The sequence below is a fragment of the Geotrypetes seraphini genome, chromosome 5 (genome assembly GCF_902459505.1).
Source record: "Geotrypetes seraphini chromosome 5, aGeoSer1.1, whole genome shotgun sequence".
Lineage (NCBI taxonomy): Eukaryota > Metazoa > Chordata > Amphibia > Gymnophiona > Dermophiidae > Geotrypetes > Geotrypetes seraphini.
Window position 1 is genome coordinate 69,728,253 of NC_047088.1, and position 17,608 is coordinate 69,745,860.

Consider the following 17,608-nt stretch of genomic DNA (forward strand, 5'->3'; position numbering starts at 1 on the left):
CTATGGACACTGCTCACCCAACTAGGTTCCGCCAAATAACCCCCTATCAAAATCCACCAAAGAGGTCACCAACTAGACCTAGTAACTTTCTCCTCCAAGGAACAGGCCAACCCCACATTCTATTGGAAACAAGGCAGTTGGTCTGACTCTCTCTGGTCGGATCACCATCTATGCACCTTCACAATAGGATGCCAACTTAAACCCCCCCAAAAACCACAAAACTAGAATCACTAAAACACACTCCACCAGAGGAAAGATTGACCCAGTGGAATTCTGGTCCCGTTTCGAAACAAACACCAACCAAACCGAAGAAACTGAGCAACTCATGACCACCTGGATCGAGGAGAGCACGAATATACTAAACGAGATTGCCCCCATCAAGACACGCAGAATAAGAAATACAAACCAAGAAGGCTGGTTCGATCCAGAACTGCTACTATTAAAGAAGGATCTCAGAAAAGCAGAAAGATTATGGCAGAAATCAGGAGCCCAAGAACACAGACTGGCATGGAGGAAAAAACTAAATAATTACAAAAACCTCACTAAGGAAAAAAGAAAAAATTTCTACTCCCACAAAATCGGCAACATTAAGACCAACAGTACTAACCTATTTAAATTGGTTAATGACCTATACAACATTGATACCATCACAAACATCCATGAAGAATCCACTCTAACTGCCAACTCCCTTGCAGACTTCTTCAACAACAAGATTCAAACATTAAGATCAACTTTACCTACTAGGACCAACTCCCTCGAACAATTCCCCATTCTCCCAGACACGGACACATCTTACTCAGACTCTGGTATATCTAACCCAGACCCAGAATCCAGAACAAACCTTAGCTGGAAACAATTCTCACCAATTGACTGGCAAACCTTTAACACTTATTACAACAAATACACCCACTCCTTCTGTAAATTGGACACATGCCCCCCAAACATCATGAAAACTGCCCCGAGCCACTTCAAAGCAAACATGATGACATGGATCAACTCCCTTCTATCCACAGGAAACTTCCCGCCAGAGCAAGGTCACATCATGATTACCCCTATTATTAAAAACGCAAAAGAATCACCAAATTCCCCATCCAACTACAGACCGATCGCAAGCATCCCCCTATTCACCAAAATAGCAGAAGGGGTGGTAAAGGCTGAACTCTCCTCATACCTAGATAAATTCAACATCCTAAGCGACTATCAATCAGGCTTTCGCGCAGACCACAGCACTGAAACCATCATAGCCGCCCTTCTTGACCATCTCCACACACTCTTTAGCCAAGGCTCTAGTGCCTTGATCATACAACTAGACCTAAGCAGTGCCTTTGACCTGGTCGACCACACCATTCTCCTGGATTGTCTGACACACATAGGCATCTCTGATCAGGTCCTCAACTGGTTTCAGGGGTTCCTAAAAAATAGATCCTACAAAGTACTCAAGAACAACTCTTTCTCGTACAGCTGGGACAACACCTGCGGGGTCCCGCAGGGCTCCCCACTATCCCCCACTCTGTTCAATATCTACCTGGCCTCCCTAGGCAACCTCCTACTTACCCTCAAGCTCAAATTTTTCATCTATGCAGACGACATCACAATACTCATCCCTTTTACCTGTTTCTCACCAGAACTACTCGATTACATTACAAACATCCTCAACCAGATTGAACTCTGGATGCTAGCATTCAGGCTGAAACTAAACTCCAACAAAACAAAATTCTTCCTTGCCACCCCCAATGACAAAATCAAAGATACCACAATTCAACTGAAAGGAAGGACTTTCCCCCTCGAAAACACCGTAAAAATTCTAGGAGTCACGCTCGATAAAAATTTATCCTTAGAAACTCACACCGACCTCATCGTCAGGAAATGTTTCTTGGTACTCTGGAAACTACGCACCATAAAAAAATACTTCAACAACACCGCTTTCAGCCTACTAGTGCAATCTGCCATTCTCAGCATACTAGACTACTGTAATATTATCTACCTGAACTCCACAAAGAAAACAGCCAGGAGACTAAAACTGATCCAAAACACTGCCGTTCGTCTCATCTATGGCCTAAAGAAATGGGAACATATCACCCCTTTCTATCACCAACTTCACTGGCTGCCTTTCGAATCCAGAGTACTTTTCAAATTCGCATGCTTCTGCTACAAATTGGTAAATGGCCTCTCGCCAAGATACATCAACCCCCTCTTTAACCTTTATTGCATCAACAAAAAATCCCGCAGAATTCAACTGTTCGCCTACCCCTCGCTAAAGCTTTGTCATCTCAAAAGATTCCTAGACAAAACCTTTGCCTTCCTAGCAGCCAAGATGAACCCATGGCTCGCCCAAATGATACTCGAGGCCCCCACTTACCTCGGCTTCAGAAAAACACTCAAAACTTATCTATTCAACAAACAAGACCCGTAACCACCCCCCTTCCGGCATTGCCGGGCCCCACATGCGGCCCTCTCCCCCCTTCCTAAACGCTTTCTTCCCTCTTTTCTACCCTCTCCCTTCTGCATCAGCCAAGTTCGGCTAAATGTGTTGTTAATCTAATAAATTGTTGTAAATCGGCATGTCAATGCGGATCCTAATGTAATTGTTGTGAACCGCCTAGAACTCGAAAGGTATGGCGGTATATAAGAATAAATTATTATTATTATTATTATTATCATAAGTGTTAGTGCAGGCTGGCTAGATAGGTGCCCTGTGAAAGGGTTCCCTTTCAGCTACAGTCCTCTGAACCAGAAACTGTATTTTCTCCAAGGCAGAGCTGTTCCAGATATCCTGGAAACCTCTGGAGCACTGGGAAGCCTCAAACTTCAGATTAAAAACCCAAAAATAAGAAACCGAAGAGATGGGGCTGTCCACTGACACAAGGAAGCAGAGCTGAAAAGCTGTGGATGATTTCTTCTGTAAAACTCACGAGTAGAGGTGAATAACCCACTGGTCAAGACTCACATCTCTCACTGGAATTACAATTACCCAGTATTATTTCCCCAATTTTTATTTATAATTTTCCTTAGCCCAGCCTTAGCAGTGTTCGCCCTACCCCAGAGCCACAGTGTGCATGGACTCTAGTTTTAGTTAGGTGTCACCACTAATAGTAGGGACTCCACCCTCCCAAGGAGGTTTTGAGCATTGTCTCCTTAGCATCCACAACCCAATTAAAGCCAAGACCAAAAATTCAAACTGGATCTTTTACAAAGGAGGGCACAGTAGTATTACTGGGCTGCCAGGCTGTCATATCTGGCACTATATTTTATAAAATATAAAACCAGTGAACAAAGCGAAAGAAGGAGGGCCTAGTAGTGAAGAAACGTCGTAAAACAGAGAGAAGTGTTTACAGTTGATAAATCAGTAGCTACTCCTTTGTCGAAGAGCAGAGTTACACAGGTCTGGAAACAAACCAGACTCTTGGCCAAACCTATGTAAATGCTGCCAATGAATAATTTGTGTAGGTAACCTTTCAACACTACTCATTTCTCATTCTAAGAACCACCGTTGCAAATCTCTGATCTAGCATTTAATTGAATGTGACATGGGAAAGACAGATGTTTCATTAAAGAAATCATACCTTTAGCTGCTCTTCATATCCAATTCTCCAAAGAGGAGTCACCATGTCGGAGAGACTGAAAAATATAACCAGGTTTCTTGAACACACAGAGATAATGTTCAAAGCCATGTAGCCAGGTAAACTAATCTGCTGAAAACTGCCCTTCCCTACCCAATTAAAAGTATGTAATATATTTTCAGTTTACTTATGCAATGAAATACCTGTCAAGTATTTGCAGACTTCTATGGCATGCATACTTTTAACCAGTTTAAAAAAAGGTTATTTAGGTTGGGAGAGAATACAGTTGGTGTTTACTCACTTTTCAAATGTTCATGCACTATTTTACCCTCTCTGGCATCCGCACAAACAGCAGGTACAAAGTATATGCATATTTCACGCTAAACTAATTTCCAGATAAAAGCAGTCTGGAGAGTTTCCCTTTGAAAATCAGCTAGAATGTGAGATAGAAACAAGCATGTATGTTGCAGGCTATTAAAAAACTGCCCCTGTTTTACTTGTGCTTCAGAAAACATATTAATTTAAAAATGTGTGTGAGAAATAAAAGGAATCCCGTATGGAAAGAATGGAATCAAACTTAGCAATGTTTAGGTGGCAACTTTAGCAATGTTTAAGTGGCAACTCTAGCAATGGGGAAGCAAAGCCCCAAGCATGGCTGGACAGATTTGGGTAGGCTGGAATGGCTCAACTATGTGGATAAAGGTGAGCTGGTTGATTTAGTGCATCTAGATTTTCAGAAAGCTTTTGACAAAATTCCTTATGAGATCATGGAATAGGAAATAATGCTGAGTTGTGGATTAGGAATTGGTTAGCGGATAGAAAACAGAGGGTAGGTTAAATGGAGTGTCACTGGGATCTGTACTGGGACTGGTGCTATTTAACTTATTTATAAAAATGATCTGGAAACTGGGATGACAAGCGAGGTGATTACATTTGCAGATGATACTAACCTGAGCTCAACAAGCTTCAGAATACTAGCCCAAGCAGTCCTACTTCTGTACCTAAACTATTGCAATTCTCTATACTACAACATTCCAATGAAAAGTCTTAAGAGATTGCAGCTACTCCAAAACACAGTGGCTAGACTGATCCTCCACATGTCCCGATTTGAAAGGGCAAGCCTGCTACTGGCAGAGCTCCACTGGCTACCAGTCAAGAGCAGAATCCAATTTAAAGTCATATGTATGGTCCACAAGGCTATATATGGGGAAGATATGCCTAACTAACATCAGCCATTCAGGTCATGCACTCCTTCCACAACTCAAGAACAATCTAACACTGTAAACTACTGCTTTGCTCTCCATGCCAAGTCCGGAGGAAATCACTCTTTGAATCCATTTTCGAGTTCCAAGGTCCCAAAATTTGGAACTCCCTCCTGACCTATTTATGCCAGATCCCTTTCTGCCTTCAGTTTAGGAAGGTACTAAAACAAATCTATTCTCACTATAACTCAGGACTTAAATTCTATTCTATATGACTCAGGATGTTCCTGCTTTAAATCTTATTAATCTTACATAAACCACAATGATTCCTAGTAGACAATTGCAGGGTATAAGAAACAATATGGCATGGTATGGTAAACTGTTCAAAGTTGTTAAAACATCAAAGTTGTTAAAACATAACATAAAAGTTTGTTTATATATCGCAAAAACTTAACAGTTCTATGTGGTTAACAATAAAAGAAAAACTGTACAAAAATGCAGTGATATACAAACTTAAGCTGACAAAAAATTTTTAAACATAAAAAGTCTTAAGCAATTTCCTAAAATATTGGTATGAAATAGAGTTGGTTATTAAAATACTATCCCCTCCCCCCCCCCCCATTTTACTAAACCGCGATAGCAGTTATTAGCTCAGGGAGCTGTGCTGAATGCTCTGTGCTGCTCCTGACGCTCACAGGAACTTTATGAGCGTCGGGAGCAGCGCGGCTCCCTGCACTAATAACCGCCATCATGGTTTAGTAAAAGGGGGGGGGGGGGTAAGTTCCTTATCCCATGTCACAGCCAGAAAAGACAATAATCTATGAAACAACCTTTTACAGATGGAAAAGAGAACAAAGTAAAATTTTGTACTGAACATCTAGAGCAGGGGTGTCCAACCTTTTGGCTTCCCTGGGCCGCATTGGCTGAAAAAAAATGTTTCTGGTGCCTCACAAATGCGCAAACGCTGCTGCAAGACAGAGGAGGGAGCCGGCAAGACTGTAAACACCCGGGGGCAGCAGAGGAAAACACTGAATAGCCTTCGATCGGGGCTGCACAAAATACTCCACAGGGCAGGTTGGACACCCCTGGTCTAGAGTCTACAAACATGAAATGGTCAACAAGATAATCTAGAGTTAGATCATTGTTATTAACAGATACATTCAAATGGAAGCCCAAGAAGTTTTTTGGTAACACGGTGACACATGTACTTCTTTGAGGGAATAAGCAGTCGGGTGGACAATGGGGAACCTATAGACATCATTTACCTTGATTTTCAAAAGGCTTTCGACAAGGTGCCACATGAAAGGCTGCTTAGGAAGCTGTGGAACCACGGGGTGGGAGGGGATGTGCACAGATGGATCGAGCACTGGTTGTCGGGTAGACTGCAGAGAGTCGGAGTAAAGGGACAATACTCTGACTGGCGGGGAGTCATGAGTGGTGTGCCACAGGGATCGGTGCTGGGGCCGTTACTCTTCAACATATTTATCAATGACCTGGAAAAGGAGGCAAAGTGCGAGGTTATAAAATTTGCAGACGATACCAAACTGTGCGGCAGAGTTAGGTCCAGGGAGGAGTGTGAGGACCTGCAAAGGGACCTGGACAAGCTGGAAGACTGGGCAAACAAATGGCAAATGCGCTTTAACGTGGAAAAATGCAAGGTCATGCATATAGGGAAAAAGAACCCGTTGTTCAACTACAAATTGGGGGGGGCATTGTTGGGAGACAGCAGTCTTGAGAGAGACTTGGGTGTGCTGGTGGATGCATCACTGAAGCCATCTGCACAGTGCGCAGCAGCCTCGAAAAAAGCCAACAGGATGCTGGGCATCATAAAGAGGGGCATAACAACCAGGACGCGGGAAGTCATCCATGCCATTGTATCGAGCGATGGTGCGTCCACATCTGAAATACTGCGTTCAATATTGGTCGCCGTACCTCAAGAAGGACATGGCGGTACTTGAGAGAGTTCAAAGGAGAGCAACGAAACTGGTAAGAGGGCTGGATAGGCTGGATAGGTTGGATAGGCTGGGGCTCTTCTCTCTGGAAAAAAGGAGGCTCAGGGGAGATATGATTGAGACCTTCAAGATCATGAGGGGCATAGAGAAGGTGGATAGGGACAGATTCTTCAGGCTGAAGGGGTCAACAGGCACAAGGGGGCATTCGGAGAAACTGAAGGGAGATAGGTTCAGAACAAATGCAAGGAAGTTTTTTTTCACCCAAAGGGTCGTGGACACTTGGAATGCGCTACCGGAGGAAGTGATCAGGCAGAGTATGGTACAAGGATTCAAACAGGGATTGGACGGATTCCTGAGGGATAGGGGGATCGTGGGATACTGAGAGAGGTTCTGGGATGTAACACAGGTATAGAAAGCTAACCAGGTAATAAGTATAGAAATCCAACCAGGTCGTGCATGTGCAAGACCGGAGGGTTAGGACTTCGATGGGAAGATAGGACTCAATGGGAAACCAAGGTGGCAAGGGGGCCCCTTCTGGTGACTCAGACAGGCCGTGACCTGTTCGGGCCGCCGCGGGAGCGGACTGCTGGGCGGGATGGACCTATGGTCTGACCCGGCGGAGGCACTGCTTATGTTCTTATGTTCTTATGATCTGTCTTCTTCAAATTAAAAATTCAATGAACTGCTGTATTTTGAATGATACGTAATCTATTAAAGTTTTTTTTATAACCTGCTAAATAAATAATATTATAATAATTTAAAATACTCAAAATCAAAGTTTGTACTAAAAGCCTAAAGGAATTAGTATCAAAATAAGATCTTAGGAACTTGGAAGATTATGCATCCAAATGGCAGATGAAATTTAGGGCTCCTTTTACTAAGCTACGTTAGCGTTTTTAGCGCACGCTAAACCTGCGCTACGCGGCTAGAACTAATGCCAGCTCAATGCTGGCATTAAGATCTAGCGCACGGGGCAATTTAGTGCATGCTATTCCGCGCATTAAAGCCCTAACGCGACTTAGTAAAAGTGATGCACATTGGGAAGAATAAACCAAATCATAGATACCAGATGCTAGGGTCCACCTTCAAGGTCAGCGCCCAAGAAAAAGATCTGGGTGACATTGTAGACAATACGATGAATCTACGTGTGGTGGCAGCCCCCCCCAAAAAAGCAAACAAGATGCTAGGAATTATTTAAAAAAGGGATGATTAGGACTCTTATGATCTGTGGAGTAACGATGTTCCCAAATGGACTTTATTTGAAAGTATCAAAGTTCCAAAGGTACACTAAAATCATCCACATAAAATAATTCCATCCACATAAAAGTAAATCATCCACATAAGAGCCTTAAAGGACCTAGTCCGCTAGGGATACAAGACCCAACACGGTCCGCGTTTCGACAAAAAGTCTTCTTCAGGGGTCCCTGGGGGTCCTATAAAGGTGAGTACGGTTCACCACACAATTGTTTCCCACATACTCACCTTTATAGGACCCCCAGGGACCCCTGAAGAAGACTTTTTGTCGAAACGCGGACCGTGTTGGGTCCTGTATCCCTAGCGGACTAGGTCCTTTAAGGCTCTTATGTGGATGATTTACTTTTATGTGGATGGAATTATTTTATGTGGATGATTTTAGTGTACCTTTGGAACTTTGATACTTTCAAATAAAGTCCATTTGGGAACATCGTCACTCCACAGAGTTTTTTTGGTTTTCTCTGGATTTTCTTCTTTGTGTATACTTTGGGGTCAATTCCTTTTGTTTTTTTGCTAGGACTCTTATAATGCCTTTATCACTCCATGGTGTGACCTCACCTTGAGTACTGCGTTCAATTCTGGTTGTCTTATCTCAAAAAAGATATAGCGGAACTAGAAAAGGTTAAAAGAGCGACCAAGCTGATAAAAGGGATGGAACTCCTCTTGTATGAGGAAATATTAAAACGGTTAGGGCTCCTCAGCTTGAGAGATGGCTGAGGGGAGATATGACTGAAATCTACAAAATCCTGAGTGGGGTAGAATGGGTACAAGTGGATTGGATTTGCACTCTGTCAAAAATTGCAAAGACTAGGGGACACTTGAGGAAGTTATAGGGAAACACTTTTAAAACCAATAGGAGGAAATATTTTGTTACTCAAAAAATAGTTTAAGCTCTGGAACATGTTGCCAGAGGTTGTTGTAAGAGCAGTTAACATAGCTAGTTTTAAGAAAGGTTTGGACAATTTCCTGGAGGAAAAGTTCATAGTTTGTTAGTGGGACAGACATTGGGGAAACCACTGCTTGCCCTGGATCAGGTAGCATGGGAATTTTGCTACTATTTGGGCTTTTGTCAGGACCTGGTTGGCCACCGTGAAGTCAGGCTACTGGATAGACCATTGGTCTAACCCAATAAGGCTATTCTTATGTTCTTATGGTTCGTATATCTAACACAGAATTAATCTTACCAAGTTCATCTCACTGTAAGACACCAGTCTCCTTTTCCCACACCATTAGCATTGCAGGCATAAAGCATTTTGTGTTTTTGTGATTTTGAGTTATTTCGTTATACATCCATATGTAGACTTAGAGCATTCCAACTTACCTCTCCTCCCATGATAAATCAGGATCCAAATGACTGGAGATCTTCCTGTGCTGTGTCTTCCAACTTTTATCATGGCCATTTTTCTTGGTTGTCAGACCACAGACTTTATCAGATGCCAAACCTGAAAATACCTGTTTTATCCTCAGGGGATGTCCCACATTTTGGCACACATGTCGCAAGCAAGAAGAAAGAGCCATCAAAAGGGGTAAAGAGTCTGTAAATCTGCAAATGGAGATTATACAATAATTTCAGTATGAGTAAAAAGGAAGACTAACTCACAGACTCGCATGTCTATTTAGAGCAGGGACGGGCAACCTAGTGGCCCATAGTGAACTTCATGCAACCCACAAAGTAAAAAAAAAGCACTTTTTTATTTATGTATTTACGGTTCTCCAACATTACATAATGTTTTGGCTGCCAGGGATATTACTGATATTCATGCAGCCCTCTATGTTTACTGTAAAGCAGAGGTGTCCAACCTTTTGGCTTCACTGGGCCGCATTGGCCAAAAAAAATGTTTCTTGGGCCACACAAACTTTCAAACTCTGCAGCAAGACACAGGAGGGAGCCGACAAGATGGTAAACACCCGGGGGCAGCAGAAACAAACACTACATCGCCCTCGACACACGGCCACAGGTTGGACACCCCTGCTGTAAAGGTTGCCCATCCCTGATTTAGAGAAGGGCAAGCAGATTTAGAAAAGATGGAAGCAGATGATCTGAAAAGATAAAGACCTTGCATGAAGCCAAAAAGACACTCAAAGATCCCTATAAGCAGCCATTTCTGAGCATGGCTCCGCATGGGGCAGGAGCAAAGAAAAATCGCTCCTGACCTGCATCACTGCTAGACAACCAGGGTTCAAAAGATATGTTGGAGAGGGATCTGGGAGGCGGGAGGGAAGGGGTGTGGTTAACAGTTGGCTGGGACAGGATACGGGAAGGATCACTACTGTTCTGGCTCACCGCTGGACCACCAGGGCTTAAGGCAGGCCCGTGGGAGGCCTGCAATGGGTCCAAGAGGTGGGAAGAAGGCAGGGTGGTTAACAGCGTGCCGGAACAGGACATGGTAAGGATTGCTCATGTCCTGGCTCACTGCTGGACCACCAGGGCTTAAGGCAGGCCCGCAAGTGGCCAAGAGAAGGATGGCTAACAGTTGGCTGGACACAACAATAGTCATGAGGATAAGATGTCAAGTGATCAGCCACGGGTATATAGTTCACTTTATTTTCACATATGCTACAAGAGTTTATAGACTCGACTCTGGCAGTGTTTCGGCGTCTGTGCCTTTATCAAGAATCTAAGAGACCATGTTAAAATATAAAAAATACAACATAATTAGAGAGCAACATATATAAAAAAAAAAAAAATAACATAAAAAACAATTAAATAATATTGTCAGCTTATTAGAGTGTGATTGCATAACAATACTTTTTATTCCATTTTATGTTTGAACTAGTTTAGCCCTTAATTGTTGCTTTTGCTTTTTTGTCTTTTATGGCTTCTCACCACTTTTGAAATGTATAAATTGTATGCTTTTGTCCTGCATTTAAATTGATTATATTTTCTTGTAACTGGCTTTATATGCATTTTGCACATTATCGTTCTTATCCCTATTAAGTATATTTATGTCAAGCATGCACTTTATTAAATTATTATTTCCAATTCTCTTGTTTGTATGAGGTTTGACAATTGTATCTAATTGTTATTTAATCATTATTTGTTATCTAATTGATTTTTAATAATGTTATTTAATTGTTTTTTTTTAACAATGTGTTTTTCCAATTATGCTTCTCAATCATGTGGCTTTTTAATTGTTTTGTTTTATGCTATTTTTTTTAATATGTTGCATTTTTTCTGTTTTTACATGCAATGTGGGAGCAGGTAGTACACATCAGGTGGCTGTTCCGCTAGCAACTGTGCTTCTTCATCATAAGCAGTACAAGCCGCGTTCTCAGACAATGCTATTCAGCCGTTGGATTTTCAAGAGGGAGTAAAACTTTGCGGTCAGTATGCGATTCTTTGAAGTTACATGAGACTTCATTACCCAAATTTTGAGGGGTGCAGTAGAGTTACATCGGTTCCCTGAAGCAGTACCAAGACATGGCACGTCGGAACCAGTGAATTCCGAAGCTAAGTTTTATCTCTTTAAGCTACGTATATAAGATGATAAAGTTATAGCCAATTTGGCTTTTATAAATCCAATAGTAATCAACATCATCATCTTGACACTGTATTGAACAATGCGATGATTGGGTGGTGAGGCGGTATATTTGCCTTCATGTCTCTGAGCATAAGTTTCAATAACAGTAAAAGAAGATTTGTCAACATTGTTTGTTGTTAAGGCATACAGAGTGACTATTCTATTATTGTTGACTCAGGGTGATAGAGCAGGCACACATGGATAGATTGCTTATATATTACCTCTAATTTAATTTATTTAAAAACTTATATGCTGCACTATCCCACAATTCTAGGCTGGATACAATATGACATCCAAAAGGAAGCTCTCTTTGTTACAATACAAGTATCAGGGCTGGCACTGGGGAGGGGAGTTGGAGTTGCCTACCCAAAACTGAAAGCAGCACAGCATGCTGGCAGACTGTGGGGCCTCCTTGAAAATTTCTTCCCTAGGCCCCAACATGCCAAAAACCAGCCCTGGTCTTGGCAGTAAATTTGGGAGACTGAAATCATGTTTCACATACTCAGGCTTATATATGAGGTTTATTGTCATGGTATGTGACCAGACATGCCAAGTCATACACATTCAGACTCCTTCTCCAGTTCACATGCATAAGGGGCCCAGTCTTACGCATTGGCTCTCTGTTCCCTGGTGACTTGGATCTATTAATTGTCCTTCCTCAATCTGAGTGGCTCAACATTTTTCATCTTCTCCATTGCCTACCCTGTGGTCCTCTAATCTTGTTTATATTAGTAGCACTGCAGAAAAGGGGCTTCCAGGCAGCATGGTGCTTTTTTTCTGCTGCTACCCACCCCTTCTAATGCTACTTCTGGTTTCCAGGGCAGAGTGCAAAAGAAAAGACACTGCTGCATCTATTCAACACTATAAGCCACAATTAAGAATGAAGAACCATGGGGGTAGGAGTAAATGAAGGGGAAAGGAAAGGATGCTTGATAATGGGGGAAGGAGTTAATGGCAAGCCCTGCACGGAAAGAAGGGATAGTTTTCATCCCCTTTTCTAACACTGCCCGCTTTACGCTTGCGCTTTCCTTATCTTTGAAAAAGAAGTTTGTTTGTTTTTTTTAATTAATACTGGTTTGCAAAACTTCAAGTTTAGCACAAAAATGCCTTAATTTGAATATTTAGGTTTGTGAAAAGCAGGGGGGGAAAAAATCCAACCTGCGTACAAGGGAAAGGAGATCCACTAAAGTTGCCGAAATACAAAGTGACACGCATTGGGCGCCCTCACGGCTCATATGCCAAGGCCCCACCTTCCTACGCGACCAGGGTCCCCTTCCCCTGCGGTCATGCATCCTTCCCTCCCATGCGCGATCCAGCACCTCTCTTACATCCTCAAATCCTCCTGGATCCTATCTTCAAACTTGCCTTTTAAATCGTTAGCAGCAACAATAATTTACCATTTACTTCCTAGAGGGGCACCACAATGTCCTTTCTATTTCGTTCCGCCCTCTCTAGTGCCTCTTCCTATTTCCGGCGAGGCCGTCGTTGGTCCTTCTGCTTAGGAGCTGCTAGGAGGAAGGGTGCAGGACCCAGCCTTGGAAATCCCTAAGGAGTTTTTCCGTCCAGAGCCGCAGTTCGCGGTGGTCATTGCGTGTGTCCAGTAAAGGGCGCCACAAGCCTGCAAAGCGTCTGCTAAATTCCTGCACTGGCACTCCTTTAAGCTCAACTGCACGCATTTCTTGCGCATGAACTGTACTGTATAGTTCCACCTTACCTTACTGCCTTTGAATCTGTAAATGCAAGACTTTTTTTTTATGCCCTGTCGCTTTATTGTGGTTTTGAAAGAAAGCATTTTCTCAGCCACTTAGAATATAATTTCATAAAACACATTCTGTGTGCGCGGCAAGTTCTAAATGTGGAAATAGCTTTTATAAAATGGTATGGATGTACATGTACTAGCAGACTAGGGTCGCCATACGTTCTCTTTTTAGAGGACCTGCGCACCTTTTGGACATCTTCAGAAATGACCTCCAGGTTTTTTTTTATTTTTAGGAAATGTTTTTCTTTTATATGCCTGTGGCCTAGTGAGGGTGAGCGGTGACGCCCTTCCCCATACCTTTTTAACTTCGACATAAGCAGCCATCAACTTGCAGCCCGTATTGGCTTTGGCGCTCTCTCTGACTTCATTTCCTAGGCATGGGTCCTGGAAGTGACATCAGAGAATGCGATGGAGCCGACACGGCAGCAAATTGGTGGCTGCTCGCACCACAGTTAAGGGAAGGTGCGCATGCTTGGCAGGGGGAGGAGTGGGCGAAGAGGAGGAGGGGTGCCGGCGCCCTGAGGAAGACTTTCCCCTCCTCACTATGCTACTACCTAGGGCCAACATGCCTACCTGTATAATTAGAGAATCTATCTCTTGCCTGTTAGTCTGGACATACCTGGATGCTAAAGAGAGAAAGGCATTGCTGATCTCTATTTTCCTACTGGTTGAATCTGTTCAAATCAATTTTCTTTATGCAGCACAACTTCAAGCATATGTCATGCAAAAATGTCACAGGTATCTCAGAAGCCAGCCAAAGTTGTTGAGGGATAGCCACTCTTATGATAAATGTGCTTGGGCTGAAACTCAGTCAAACTAAATTTGGATGTTTTTGAAAAGTAGATTGAATTCTGCTGTACTGTAAGTCAGTCAATGTTTAATATGTGTTCATTATCAAAGGTAGTCACCATTTTTGTGTCTTCCTTTTTTTGTCTCCACAAATAGTCCTTCGGGTTACCACATAATGTATTTTTAAGAGGTCTGCCTATAGGTGTTCCTAGGATCTTCATTTGAGTGGAGCTGCTGCATACCTTACTCCTGGGAGAATTCTGCATGATTGCAGTGTAAAATTTGCAAAGTGAATAATTCTGCAAAGATGCCAACAGCTGCTTTCTCCTCCTCCCCCCCCTAGAAATCGGGTGGCAGGAGGAGAAAATGAACAGCTGCACATCAGGTCACTTCTCTGCTGTCAGTGGCTTAGACCCAACTCTGTATGTGAACTGTGGGGTTCACATACACAGTCAGTTCTAAGCCAGCAGAAGAGAGGAATGACCCAGTGTGCAACAGTTCATTTTTTCCTCCTCTTCCTGCCCTAGAATCTCTGCAGGGGAGAAGGAGAAAACAGCTTATGCTGGGTGAGTGGGATATGAAGATGATAGGAAGTGAGCACAGCATGGTAAATGTGCCATGGGATGAGACGGACAGAGCAAGGTGAGTGAAATGAAGGGGGAGAAGGGCAGGCAGAACAAGTCAGGTGTGCCACATGGAGGGGGCAGACAGCAAGCTGAATATGCTTTCTGAGAGGAGTGGGGGTAGAGTGAAGTAAATGTCCTAAGGTGAGGGTGGGAAGTGTGGCAGAACAATATGATTGTGCCATGGGGAGGTTGGTAGGAGGACAGAGTGAGGTGAATATTTTATTTTTTGGGGGGAAAATGTCTTTTGTAATTAGAAGTCAAACACTGTACAAAGTAACATCATACAATCCAAAAGACAGCATAAAAAGTAACTCATTTAAACAGTATGAGTAATCAAGTTTATTAAAAGATTTTATAAATCACTTATCCCAATTTCTAAGCGGTTTACATTATATAATTACATAAAAACAAGTATTACTTTGGGGTATAATAACGTTAAAAACTCACTAATAACATGAACAGACTCACTCAAACAGCAGGGTAGTAGGGCAGAAATACAATTCTTATAGGATAGGAGTAACATAAAAGGAAGGTACAGTAGGAGTGGGATGATAGCAAAGATGAGAGGTTTTTGTCAATAATAACAAAAAGACCCCAAAACCCTGATATCCTGAGCCGCCCCCCCCTCCCTAACCTGAGCAAAGTCTTATTCAAATCTGTTAGGAATCTTTGACTGGGGGACTGCATAACAGTTAACATATCTTTGCCTGAGAGAGTAATAATGTTACTTGTAGAATCCCACTTTATTCCAAGACCAGTAGGGTATTTCCGTCTACCCGCCAGGACTTTGTAGGAAGTCTCAAATTTCAGAGACTTAAGCCCTTTCCCCTCATACCTCATCACTGTCACTGGTTCTATAAACATCAGTCTTTCTTCCTACAAACCAGGCTGTAGGAGCTTATCTTTTCTGCTCATTTTTTATTTCATGTAATTTCAGCCTTTGCGTTCGTGGTTTTCGCCCTCGTGCTGCAGAAGTTCCCTGCTGGGACAGCTCCAACTGCAGAAGATCACAGACCTTTGGGAAAAGTCCATTTCTGGGGGGTTCTCTGCTTGTCAGTAAGCCCTCTGGACAGACGTCACATCGGATTGGGGCTCAGGGACTGTTCCTTTGGGAGCTAGCTCACCCCAGGTTCATCTGTTAGTGGGTCGTGCGAAAGCTGCATGGTTCCGTGGAGGCACGCTCGGGTTTGGAGCAGCGTGTCTGAGGGTGGCGGAGGTGACCAGCCATGGAAGTCAGGCCAGTGGGACAGTCAGACAATTCAAAGTTCAGCTTTCCAGCAAGTTGAGGCAGAGGATCTCCCTGTGAGCTGTTTTTGTTCCATCTGCAGTGTTTTCCTGTCAGCACATGTTTCTGTGAGTACCAGCTAACGGCTTGAATCAGAGATTTGGTTTTGTTTTGTTTTTTTTTTAAAAAAAGAGGTTTTTAGGTGGTTTCCCTGCATACCCTAACCACCCCCCCCCTAAAATCACTATTTTTGAGGGTTCTCTGGTTTTCCTGGGCTATTTTTAGTCAAAATTGGCCTTCAGTGGCCATCTTGGATTTTTCCAGATTTGATTCTAAAGTTATTTTTTTATACTTGCCAGCTTCATTTTTGAAAGAAAACGACATTTATGACATGCCTCATGGCTGTTGGATGCACAGCCATATTTCACGTGCAATGCAGCCTGCAAAGGGTGAGAGACTTGCCCGGATTCGTTGCATTCGATCTCCATAGAGGGTCTTCTAATGCCTTCTATCCTGACTCCCATGAAAATGGCATCGGAGGGGCCCTGGGGAGTGCGCAGGTGACTTTATGGCGCGCCTCAGGGGATAAACCTGGTAAATCCTCCAAACAGTCCTCAACTGGAGTGCAGACCTGCCACGGAGGATGGTTTTGTTTTCCCAGATTTTGGTTGATATGCTTTGTCAGACCTATTTGGAAAAAAAAAACCCCAAACTGTCTCCCACCAACCTCCATGGTGGTCTAGGGTCTTTTCACTTGCCTTCCCTAGGGGGTGCCAGCAAGTATGCAGATAGTGCCTGCAGTTGCGCCATATTCGCTTTCCATACCTTTGCTTTCGCAGGAGGGTGCCACGTCAGCTGTAGTTGTGGCAGATCTGATGGTTCTCCAGGATCCGGATCACTGCAGAGCCCCTGATTTGGGGGAGGATCCCATTGTGCGCAGATTTTTCAAGCACTCACTTATTGTAGATTTGATCTCTGAATCTCTACAGGCATTAAAGCTGCAGTCTGAGCTGCCTGTCACTGCAGAATGTTCTCTCATGAGTGACTGGAGGCCACAATCCACCTCTTTTCCTGATCATCTTGACCTCATTTTGATTCATACGAACATTTAGGAGACTTCTGAGGGTCCCTCACGCTGTGCTCACACCGTGAAGCGGCTTTATGCCCTGGCGGATGCTTTTAACAAGATCTTTGCTTTCCCAAAAGTGGATTCCTTGGTGGTGCAGGTCTTGGAATAAAGTGGGATTGTACAAGAACAAAAGATCAGGTTCTTACCTTTGCTAATCTTCTTTCTTGTAAATTCACATTTTATTCCGGGAACCCGCCCTGTATTTTCCTGATTCACATTGTTAAAATTCATGAAAGCCCGATGAAAGATAACTTGCCACCTGCATGTTTGCTGTCTTAATGCTATTATTGAGCAGCGCAGGTATCTGAGGGTTTCATAAAGAAAAAAAGTATAACATAATCAAGTGCACAAGTCCGTGTTTTGGTTTATCTGGTTTCCTTGGGACTTGATACCATTATTATTTGAGTAGTGAATCACTATTTTCTAACCAGCCTTTTTAGAGTACCATCTGTTTGGGTCTAGCACTCAGTTTTGGGGGGGTCCCTAGGTAGGGTACCCCCTTCTGTCAGTACATTCTGTTTCTACTTATAGCACTGTTATCGTTCAGATTACTAATGTTTGATATCCTGATTCAATTATGTTTACTTGTTG

The 17,608-nt window shown here is 43.0% G+C and overlaps 1 protein-coding gene across 8 annotated transcripts in view; it reads right to left on the bottom strand.

Moving 5' to 3' along the window:
* The window catches only part of TRMT2B (tRNA methyltransferase 2 homolog B), a 50,891-nt gene extending 37,266 nt beyond the window's left edge, over positions 1-13,625 (bottom strand). For 5 of the 8 annotated variants that reach the window (XM_033945817.1, XM_033945811.1, XM_033945816.1 and 2 more), the window contains exons 1-3: positions 13,546-13,625; positions 9,290-9,511; positions 3,564-3,618 (exon numbers count right to left, since the gene is read on the bottom strand). In XM_033945817.1, coding sequence (XP_033801708.1) covers positions 3,564-3,618; positions 9,290-9,511; positions 13,546-13,562 — 294 coding nt within the window. In that variant the 5' untranslated portion in view covers positions 13,563-13,625. Of the gene's footprint in view, positions 1-3,563; positions 3,619-9,289; positions 9,512-12,817; positions 13,435-13,545 lie in introns of those variants that run through there. The other 3 variants (XM_033945814.1, XM_033945812.1, XM_033945813.1) reach the window with 3 other exon arrangements.
* Between the last annotated feature and the right edge of the window lie 3,983 nt (positions 13,626-17,608).